Source organism: Orbicella faveolata, unplaced genomic scaffold, assembly GCF_042242905.1.
Source record: "Orbicella faveolata isolate gen_17 unplaced genomic scaffold, um_ofav_v1 contig_26, whole genome shotgun sequence".
Classification (NCBI taxonomy): Eukaryota; Metazoa; Cnidaria; class Anthozoa; order Scleractinia; family Merulinidae; genus Orbicella; species Orbicella faveolata.
Window position 1 is genome coordinate 10,314,543 of NW_028301554.1, and position 11,606 is coordinate 10,326,148.

An 11,606-nucleotide genomic window follows, 5' to 3' on the forward strand; every position below is an offset into this window, starting at 1 on the left:
TCTTAAAGCTAAAGTTAAGGGTGTTTTTAGCATGTCATTGTTGCTATGGTAACTTCTTGTGCTACAAAATTGACAGCAACATGTTTATATAGATACAAGTGTTTTACTGGAAAATATACCACTCATAAAATTGAAACAAACTACATCCTGGACAAGAATGGTGTACTTTTGCATGTACTCACTAGTGAGGATGTTGATGATGTCATTTCCTGCTTTTTCACGATTGCTTGTCTAAACAGTCTGTTTGTCTATATAATAATTTTTATTTATGAATTTCATTTTCTTGTCTTGAAAACAATATTTTGTGAACAAGCAAAGTGAGTGAGTAAAATATTGTTTTAACCACTCTTAGAATTCATATCTCTGTGCCCAGTCACAACATTTCCAGCTGAAAGTAAGATCACCATACTGGTCACTTGAAAAGCTTTACTATTCAGTCAGGTTCAAGTTACAACAAGCATGCCCACTGACAACTAGGGTGTCAAATTTTAATAAATAGTATTTGCATTTCAAATATTATAATTATTTTAAATGCTTATTACTGACAATGGAAAAATACAACCATGCTATTTACAATCATTGGTTCATTTATACAGGCATATGAAACACATGAGATGTAAATCTGTCTCCCGGTGCAACACATGATGATTGACAAACAATGTATGTTTAACTCTTCTGACTAAAGATCCTGACACACCCTGCAAGATTATGTGTCAAGACTAGATTGCATCATAATTATTTTTAACCTCCATACATTGTTGCACACAAGGTTTCAGAAGGTTCTCATTAGGTCTACTGGTTCTTCCACAACATGGCATGTAACAATGTTTCAAAGTCTGACCTATTCAACATCCAATCAAATCATTAACAATACCACTGAGACTGCTTTTCTTCTTTGCATTTTCTCCTGGAGCTAAAGCAGTAAAAGCCATAGCACTCTTATTGCATGATTGGTCAGGTAATTATAATTGTAACGGTGCTCCGGTGGCCCAAAGGGCCACCAAGCGGAGCCCCATACTCATACAGGAAAGAAAACAAAACCCATGAGTTGATTTTCTCATGGTTATCATGGCTAACAGTATTGCTTGTAGGTACGTATGCACAACGGAGGCAGCGGAGTCACGCAAGATGGCGGTCATACTCCAGCTGATAGGTTGACAGAAACATACAGTACAGCCTTGGTTTAGTGTCCCTCTTTGATCTAGGACATCCATTAACACCTGACACCTGACACCTGTCAAAACAAGGTATCTAGTAGTAGTACCACATGACCATATTGTACCCTCAAGTTTAGAGCTCACTGAGGTCATGTGTTTTTTGGAAGGTGACCGCTGACCAAGTGCTGGTTTTCGATTGGATCACAGACTTATATCAGGTTAACTTGCTGTTATCAGGGCTGGGTTGTTCGGAAGCCATTTAATGCTAACCCAGGGTTAAAAGTTATCCAAAGTATAGATTTTTCTTGAGATTATTTAAACCAAAACAGAATGCCAAAACAATATAAACAGAAAATCTCACCGCAAAGTTAAAGAACTCAAATCAAAATTCTTGCTTATCCTGGGTTAGCTTAATCGAGCTTTGAACAAGCTCCGTGTTTAGGCTTGGCTAAATCTATATATTAAACATCAGAAGTAATTTTCCACACCAGCCATGGTGTGCAAAATGTGGCTGCATGTGGCCTGTCTTGCCTTGGTCCCTTCTTGTTTCTTTCCCAATTTGAATAATTTTAATTTTTCCATTTAGACAGAGAATTTTTAAGGAACCTAAACTGACTGCTCCTAGTCTAACTCAAGAAACGATTTGCATGTAATGTTGCAGTGTGTGCACGGGCATTAAGAATGTGTGGGTGAAGCAAGTCATCTGAGATTACTCATCCAGGCTTAAATAATAATTATAAAATTGTTAGCAAAAAATTATTAAAATTTAGCAGATCCACTGCTAAATGCACTCAAGAGTGCACTTGAGCCAATTTCATTCTGCTTAAAATAATACTAAAATGAATCTGTTAAAATTTAGCAGATCTACTGCTAGCTGGACTTGGTGGCGCACTTTGTGAGCCTGTGACATTCTCACTTTGCTGTGTCTTTGGTCTTAGAAATGACCGTAGAGAATATCGGCTCTTCGCCCTGGCATTGGCAGTATTGTTTGTCCAAGCCACACCTGCTAAAGGTCTCATAATATGAACTACTCCTAAACTCGGAGACAATGAACCAGTCACTAATGCACTGACATTTTCACTGGATTTTCTCTTGTCCAGATCTGACGAACTGTCCAAACAATGAACATCACTTGCAGAAGCCTCGACCCTGTTATCTGCAATATCCACCAGGGGAGCCTTGTTACCGGCGTCATCAGTTTGTGGTATTTCTAAACGTATCTCTGAGCTTCTCGGGGGTGATGCTATGACTACTTCTTCAAAGTCATCTCCATCTGCTGATGACCTTCTTGTTGACGTAATGGTTCCAGGAACGTTAAGAGATGATCGTGAACCTCGTCTGACATCCTTCAAACTCTCTGCATCTAAAGGTTCTAACAGCGGTCCACTTGAACGCCTCCTGACTTCTTCACTAAAACATTCTGTGACCGTCTGAAGTGGCCCAGCCTCATTTTGAGTATTGGTTACATCATTGTTTGTTGCAACATGAATAGATGCTTTTGAGGAAAGATCACATGACTCTCTGTGTAGTGATCTCGTAGTGGGATCACGTTGCAGAAAATTGTGTATTAACCAGTTTACCCTGTAATGCAAAAAACAAAAGAAACAAAATAAATGAAACATGATTTGCTGTCAGACAGAATGTCAGAGGGCTTTTGTCTTGAAGTTCTTCACGTTTTTTTTGGGCGGGAGGGGGGTGATGCTTATTAGAGATGGTGATTTTATAGACTGAGCTTAAACACGGAGTGATCCTATAAAAGGCAAGGACATGCCATCTTTGAAGCACTTTGTTGGCTTTTTTGTGCAATGGTAAACAGCTGAAATAACGGTCGCATAACATAGAGGTCGTGGAGAAATAGCGTTTTTTTCGTTAACACAATGGAGTCATTGACGTAGAATAACAGAAGGTAAATAATAAAATTACAGTGAAAATAAAACCTATATTAACACTTTAGAAGATGCCTTTGGAAGAACATTCAAATTTTGCCGCTAACTAAAATAACAAAGATGACGCCTGTGTTCAACAAGCTATTTGTTTCCATTTATCTCAACATGCCGAGAACGAAAACAAATCCCATAGGAGGTGATTTTGGTTAGCCTTTGAACAGACTGATTTTGGTGGGACATTTAAAATTATTCAGATTTATGAGCGTTACGATGGTGCAAACTGAACAAAATGCAAATTGAACAACGCTGAGTTATTCTTCAAACTGTTCTATATTCAGAACAAAGAAATCGGAAACAAAAAGTACTATGAAGAAACAAGAGAACTTGAAAATGGCAAAGTGAGATTTCACCTGAATATTGATGTTAGAAAGGAGAAGGAAGACTCATGGCTAAATAAAACAAAAACAAAAATTGCATTCATAAAAGGCTGACTGAATTCTACTGAACAGCAAGAGTACAACAGCAGCCAATGTTCACCTTTATATGGAATCTCTTTTAGATAACTGGCTGACGAATAACCATATTACTGCAGATATAATATATTACCTTCGCAGTCTGCTTGTAACTGGGTTTTTGACGAGTTTTAGTTCCCAAACTTATTTCTCAATCGAAAGAGCAAAGACACTCTGGCATCAAATGAACTAGACACAGCATTTTATAAATTTGAGTGAAAAGCTCAAATTCATGTGATAGACTTTTGCAAGTGGAGGAACAAAATTATGAAGTTGAACTTAAAAAAGTCAATTTTCTTTGTAAACTCTTCTCTTGAAGCTGTCGTTCATTTAATTCAAAAGGCATCGCTTACTTGTAAAATAAACCAGAAAATTACACCCGTCGCTCTCCAGAATTTTAAGGCAACGGGCTAAAACTAGACTTGAGTGAATAAACCGATCAAATGGGAGCATTGGTTGTCTGGTGGGATTTGTGATTGGCAGGCTGAACACCTCAGCCTCATTCTATAGGATGGCTCTGCGTTCAAGGTATCATGGTAGGTGGATTGACAGTGTTTGGAAATCGTGCTCTCTCACTGGCACTTTGAAAGAAAACCCCATCAACCTATACATTTTCTGAAAGCTTAATAGTTATAGAATACAATCATACCTTTGAAATTTTCTAAAAAGTTATTGTCGCAGTGATATTAAAAGAGAATCCAGAAACACTGCTTCGCTTAAACTGGTTTGCTTCCATGCCTGAATTATTTGAGTGGCGCGATTAACATCAGAAATGTTTTCTCACACATCACCCTCAAAAAAGGTGTCGGCGATTTTCCAGATGTGGTTTGGTTTTTTTCTACACGCTCCTAAACTTTGATATTTTCAATGCGGACGTTTCTTTCTACTAAAGAGGCCATAACTTTGAAATGAAAGCGAAATTAAACAAAGCCTGACACCCTTTTTCAAAGGGGGTATCTTGGAACATACCTGCCGATTTTCAGCCAATTCTGTCAGAAGATGCTCGTAAACGAACTTAAAATGTTCATCCTTATATGCAGTTTTATTTGATCAAGAAAAAGACAAAAATCATTCTATGAGATTGGTATGATTAGGTGTCAAAAATCCCCTCTGCACTGACAGATGTCGGTATGGGTCAGTATAGGGTCAGTATAGCACAGCAATGGGTTGTGGCAACTTGAAATAAACAGACATCTACAATTCTAGCGCGGAAACCCATCCAGCATCGTCCGAGAACCGACAAACTCAGTACCAAGTTAAACTGCCATGATTTCTTTTACTTAAAAGATGTCGTCGGCGTGATTGGTATTGTTGCTTAAGTTCAGGCTTCTTCGTTTTCCAGACATTTTTTGAAACCATGCCCCATGAAGCCAAAAAGAGGAAATCTCGAGGTCTACTTCGTCTACATCTATATTTGCGCTTGACTCTCTAGTTGTGGAAGTTTTGGAATCACGTCCGTTCTCCAGCAATTACATGCGACTAGCACTTGTTGTAGTTTGTCCTTCAGCTTCATTGGCGGGACTAGTGTCCTCGAGTACCTTCAACCATTTTTCTTGGCTACAGTGCGACCCACGGTCGCTCAGAGCCAAAGATCTTGTTCAACGCTGAACCTGTGGGTTCCATCAGATTTTTGCCTCTTCAGCTTTTTCAAAGACGAAAATGGGCAAGAAGTTTTCCTGCATTTTCGTCCAGACATGAAGAAAATTTGGCAAGAACGAAAGCTAACTTGCGATGAAACAACCAGATCGAGAACAGTTTGCATGCACAAATAAAATATCACACCATAATCTGCATAATCCATGTGACAACTGGTGGTGACTTTTAATTAGAGGTGTCAACGTACCATAAGAGGTTAATGAGATGCAAAAATAGTTTCTTTTATTTATCTTAAAAAGTAAAGATGCCTTTTTCCCCATTCTTTTTGCAAAATATTTATCTCAGTCTTCCCAATTTGAACAGCCAAAAAAAGATTTTTCGCATTTTTTGTAAAAATCCACCTACCATGATACCTTAACTGGTACACCTTCACTATAAGCATGCTGTAGATCACAATCAGAATGATCCCTTAGCAAGTAAGAAAGATAACTTCCTTCTTTGCTGTTATCTTGTAGCAAGTACTAACTATTTGGGTCTAACAAGATCTTAACAACTGTGACGTTAACATTGTTATTTAAGCTTAAACATGGCCATAAGACAGTATTCCACTGTACTTTAGAGTTTGCCTCAGTACACTTGGCAGGTATGTTTTTCATTTTGCAAGAGTTGTTTCTTACTTCACAGGAGATTCTACCATGACCATATGGCCTGCATCTTGAATAACCTCCAGTGATGAACTGTATATCACCTACAAAATAAAACCAAGATGAGTACCATAAAAAAAATTATGACAGATGAAATAATAGGATATTATTCACATGACTATCGAACATCCCTCTTTGACTGAGCTGGCATTTCTGACTTCAATCAATGTCCAGCATTCCTATGAGTTATCTTAACACATGTACATGTATAAGTCTACAAAACAATTAAAGATGATAATTACATTTACAGAAACCAACAGCTGTGAGGTTAGGGGAGATGAAAATAATTTCACAGCAGAAATTGAAAATCAGTACCATAGTACATAATGTTAACTGCACTGAAAGCAACAGAGAAGATCAGTAAAGATAGAACAAAGATCTAAATAATGAAGTCCTTTTTTATTATTTTTGTCACTGACCTCCTGCATCCACTGTTCTTCTTCGAGAGTTACAAATTTATCCTGAGCTCCATAAATTAACAATGCAGGAACCATCAGCTCCTGATGGTAACTTTCATCTCCTTCTTCCCACACCTGGAAAAGACACAATTAAAAGTACTGTGCATGATTCTGCTTATTACCTACAAACTATTAAGAAAAGAATGTTTTATCAATGTAGTGGGCATGAAGATGACAGATGACAGTTATGCACATTTCTTGCCATTTTCTAGAATATTTGATTAACACCCTGGCAGTACGATTGCCTGCCATTGAGCACACCTGAGGCAAGAGTCTTCAAACCTGGAGATGAAAAAAATATGATCTCATGCCTACTCATGCCTATGGACCAATCTCTCCGACCTACTTGTAATGAAGAAATTGTAATACCCAAAAGATGAGATTCACCAACCTGGCCAGCCATCACAGCTTTCAATACAAATGGGGGAGCACTAAATGCTTTGAACTTTTTCTTCATTGATCTTGCCCTCTGACTGTTGTATGCTCTCCTGTAAAATAATCAAACAGCCCAAACATAACATAATAAGTAGAATTATTATCCAACTGTAGCGAATACCATCCAAATAACAGTACAAATATACAATGATATTGTACAGTTATTTGTACAGTAGAAAACCTGTTTGCCAGACAAGTCAGCGCACGCATGTAAAACTGTCACACTCTCCCTCTTTCACTCATAAATTTATTGACTACAGCAGTTGGATAATAAATCTCTTATTATATGTTCTAGTGTGTGTGTGAGTATCTTTACAAGTTGTTTGTATTTTGACTCGCCCTATGGGCTCCTCAAAATACCACACAATTCATAAAATTACTCAGCGATATTCCACACCAAAACATCTAATAAGATATATGAACTGAATCATTAAGACTTCAATAACTCCATTAACAAAATAATTCTTAAAAACTGCCCACTGACAGATAAACTGCTTCAATAATATTTTTCCCTGAACTCTTGAACATATTTGTTAAACTGCCAATAAATTGGCATTAAAAGTATCACGGATCATCTTTTTCCCCAAAATAAGTTCTTTCATAGAACCAGAGAAAAAGATAAACATTCTGAAGTCAGTGGGTAAACATCATTTTAATTTGGCTACCAAGGATACACCAGCAGTGAGGGCAACCAAATAGGTACAACCAGGATTTTCTTTTAAATTAGAGCACTAAGGATTTAAATTAAAAGTAATAAAAATGGCATAACTAGACAAATTAAGTGAGCTAACCTTTCATACACAGACAGAAACATTGGTTTGATGCATGAAAGCAAAGGTGTTGGTAAGCAGAACACATCACAAGAACTAACACCCACAAGAGGCACAGGACCTCCACCAGCTATAAGCACCATCTTGGACACCAGACGAGCACGTTCACATGCAATAACTGCACAAAAAGATGACCTGCAAACACATAACCAACAAAATAATGCTGAAGTCTGTTTTAAGCCTCCAATTATTGGTTTTTAAATTGTGCTGGTGCTTAACTTCAGGATGTAGATTTTTGTGAGTGCTTCAACAACTGAGTGGAAGGGATAGAGATTGGTAATATTGTACAGGGGAACAACCAAAGAAGGCAAGACATGGGATAACTTTGAAGGTTTGACCTGAGTGCCTTGGCTGGATGGAATGGCCTGGGTGACTAGAAGCACCAGGGTTGTGAAGGTGGCCAGGGTAGCTGGGATGGCAAGCAGGCGAGGGTGGCCAGAGTGTTAAGGGTGGCAAAGGTGGCCTCTGTGGTGGGGGTGAACAAAGGGGTGGGTACTCCCAGAAAAATTAGGTGGGGGTATGCGGCCTGCTTCCCAAAACCCTTACCCTATTTATGACCAAAGTCTGTAATTTTCCCTACCCTATTTATGACCTGACCAAAAATTTAATACCCTATTTATGACCTTTACAGCTGGCACAGTTGCTCTAAACATAATTTATGAAGGGCTTTTGTTGATATTCTTATCGATAATGATGAAAAAGTAGCTTTTTGTAAAGAACATACTTAATTCAAGACCAGAGTGCAAAAACCATACCCTATTTCTGGTCAAAATGGCCAAAATTGATACCCTATTTATGACCAAAACAGCTGAAAAACCATACCCTTAGGGACCGCACATACCTATATAGCCCATATATGGGAGTACCACCCCCCTGGGGGAGGGTAGTGAACAGGATAGCAAGGGTGGCTTGAGGGTGGTGAGGATAGCCAAAGTAGCAAGGATGGTCGAGGTGACTTGGGTGTTAAGTCTGACTGGGGTGTTAAATCTGACTGGGGTGTTAAATCTGACTGGGGTGTTAAATCTGACTGGGGTGTAAAGGTGGCGAGTGTCACAAAGGGTATCCAGGGTGGCGAATTGACTGAGATTTCAGTACATGAACTTGGTACACTACTATGCACAAGGCCATTTCAGATTTACCTTGAATCTCTGTTTCAAAACGAGTCCTAATGCAAAACCTTTCTTAGAGGGTCATACAGGGGTATTCTCATGATGCGCGATTAACTGATTTTATTTTCCATGAAACGTCAATTTAAGAAATCATTCTTTGTGACTCATGGCCTGAAGGTTCTGCGTGACCCATGAAGAAACTGAATTATAAAGAGATATTCATAATTTTACGGCTCTATTCTACATGATTTTGAGACGCAAGTCCTCTGAATGGTTAGAGTCGTCTATCGAGACTGTCTTAGGTATGCAATTTGCAATATGGAGCCTTGACTTAGCCAGTCAAAATTTTACTTTCTTCAAACACTCTTTCTAGTGTAAGAACACCTCATTATAGAGTATCTTAGTTGCTTATTTTTGTGATTTGGGAAAACAAAATTTTTATATCCGTGAACCACGATCCTCTATTTTTTCCGTTTGTGAAAACCTGTCCTACTCCACCCTGCACTCCTCCTCCCTCTGCCTCCCCCCCCCCCCCCACTACTCATCCATCAAGAATGACAGAGGATACAAATAAATTGAAGAGACTTACCCATACGAATGTCCAACCAAAACGTTCCTCTTCTTATGAAAACGATCAAATAAATAGATCAAATCGTATGATAGTTCCGAAAATTCATACTCAGCGGGATTTGTCGGGGCTGAGCTTTGCCCGTGTCCCAACAGATCAGGAGCAACAACTTCGTATCCTGCCTTGCTAAAGTACTGCAGTTGTTCGTACCAAAGATCAGCACTCCCACCGACTCCGTGGATGAAAAATATCACAATAATCCTCTTATAATCTGGATCGCTTATCCCTGAAACGGCAGAAGAAGCAGAATGCACGGAACGATTTGACTGAGTATCTAATCCACTGTCAGATCTTGACAAGCGAGGCTTGTGGTGGACAACTCTTAACCAACGGCCTTTTCGGATTTCGATTTTTTCAGATGTTAGATCTGTCACGGGAACAATCCTGTTTTGATTGTGTCCCCCAAGCGCCCCACACATTGAACACACTTGCAAAACTTCCCTGGAGCTCCAGCTGCGTACTTCTTAGTTCTTCACTTCTTGCTCTGTTCTTAGTTTGTTACCGGTTCACGTCACTTCAGCTTATAAACTGTTGAAATACCTTTCCGCTTCATTGAGCGGTCCAAGGGCAGAAATTTTGAGTCCATTCCTAAAATAAAATATACCTCAAGGTCCTTCAAGGGTCAAATTAATATTGTCCCAGAAAAGAAGGTGTTCCACCACAAGTTTACATATCATTCCATAATTCAGAAGGTGCACAATTATCGGCTTAAAACGGCGTTAATATTCATCAAAGAGGAGAGAAAATGTACACAAGCTTATCCTTCTTCTAAGTATACTTTGTTAGCTGAAAATAAAAGGAGAAAATATTGATAGGAAAATTAGTTTTCTGTTCTGGTCGCAAATGCCAGCTGCGTTGCATGTTGAACTTATACACTGAAGCAGATGCTCCAAAACAGACCTAATGCAAATATGGCGCTCACATCGTCAAGTAATTTCACTTAGAATACAAATGAAAAACGTATAGTAAGCTCAACCATAGTTGGTAGAGCTTGACTTACCTATGATATTTTACAGCGTGTATTTCACTTATCCGACGAAAATAGCGGCAGCAAATTACTCTGGGAAAAAAGTCTCACCGGAAGTCGCGTCACTATATTTGTTGCTACGGGAAACGGATCGAACACAAATACTGCAGTGTTATTGTTTTCTTTGGAGTGATCGATGTTTTGTTGTCAATGACAGATAAAAATCGCAAGTAGTTTTCATTTTCGTTTCCGTCAGTCAACGTCAGTAGGTATGTCGGATTAAAGTTCAAGTACTGTGATGATTCGATTTAGCGCCTTTTGAATGTGTTATAATCCAGACGAAGTTTTGTTGAAGGTGCTTGATCTGAAAATGTGTTAAGTATAGTGGGTGACTACATGCTAACAATGAGGTTTTTTAAAACACCCACTACAGACCACGAGACTTACAGACTCACAGATTCTCTTGGACATTTCTTGAGAAGAATGACAAAGATTTGGTCAAGTGCCTTGTACACTTTCCACCAACAGTAACATCCATGTTTTACGTGGTCGCCACGCCTCTGCAGGGGAATGTTTAGGGAAGTGTACCCGATCGGGGTAAAACACATCACGTTTTCACCCTCTCGGATCCTTTTATCAACTAAATAATGTTAGACTGAGCCTCTCGTCAATATTATACTGAGTCACTAATACACTGGTTCAACCAGCAAACTGCTAAAAGAGCCTTCATCCATATCACTGCATAACCCTCCACCACTTCAACTTCAATGAAATGCTAATTAAGTGATACCAACACTTGATTGATTGCCATCATGTATGACAATTATCTCTTACCTACTTATGGCTACTTTAATTTAAAATTCAGACCTGAGAGACTATCTCAGTTCAAGCACTTTAAAATCCTATCAACACTGTATCAATAACAAAACTCGCCTTGCTTCTTTCCTTTCTTCAGTTACAAACTGTCATGTTCTCCGTCACTATTAACAATAAGCCTTTTTTTGTACTTGTTTGTTTAGTAACAGTGAATACTGCTGTTTCGCACTAGAAAAAAAAGTCTCATCAAAGACATTTAGAAAAAAGCTAATTATGACCAATAACAAAAGCAAACAAATTTGTTTGACTGAGACCTCTACCCATAATAAACTAATAATATAAAATATAGCAAAGAAAATATTTTCCTATCTCTGACTAATACACGACCGTTGAGTTTGAGAAGTTCAAGATTTTAACTAAAGTGAAACCCTGCCTTATAGCCTTATAGCCACCCCATTAATGCAGCCACCTCTTATTACTGTCACTTCATTCTGGCCCAAACAAAAGC

The 11,606-nt window shown here is 38.6% G+C and overlaps 1 protein-coding gene across 2 annotated transcripts; it reads right to left on the minus strand.

The window, feature by feature from the left end:
- Positions 1–474: 474 nt before the first annotated feature.
- Positions 475–10,984, minus strand: LOC110053263 (uncharacterized). Of its 2 annotated transcripts, XM_089295699.1 has the most exons (8): positions 10,316–10,984; positions 9,277–10,101; positions 7,540–7,713; positions 6,705–6,801; positions 6,275–6,388; positions 5,829–5,899; positions 3,454–3,492; positions 475–2,738 (listed from the first exon to the last, which is right to left on the minus strand). In XM_089295699.1, exons 2-8 carry the CDS (start codon positions 9,732–9,734, stop codon positions 2,006–2,008), a joined length of 1,686 nt encoding a protein of 561 aa, XP_089151825.1. In that variant the 5' UTR covers positions 9,735–10,101; positions 10,316–10,984; the 3' UTR covers positions 475–2,005. The 2 variants fall into 2 exon arrangements, with proteins under 2 accessions (XP_089151825.1, XP_089151826.1); XM_089295700.1 differs by lacking the exon at positions 3,454–3,492.
- Between the last annotated feature and the right edge of the window lie 622 nt (positions 10,985–11,606).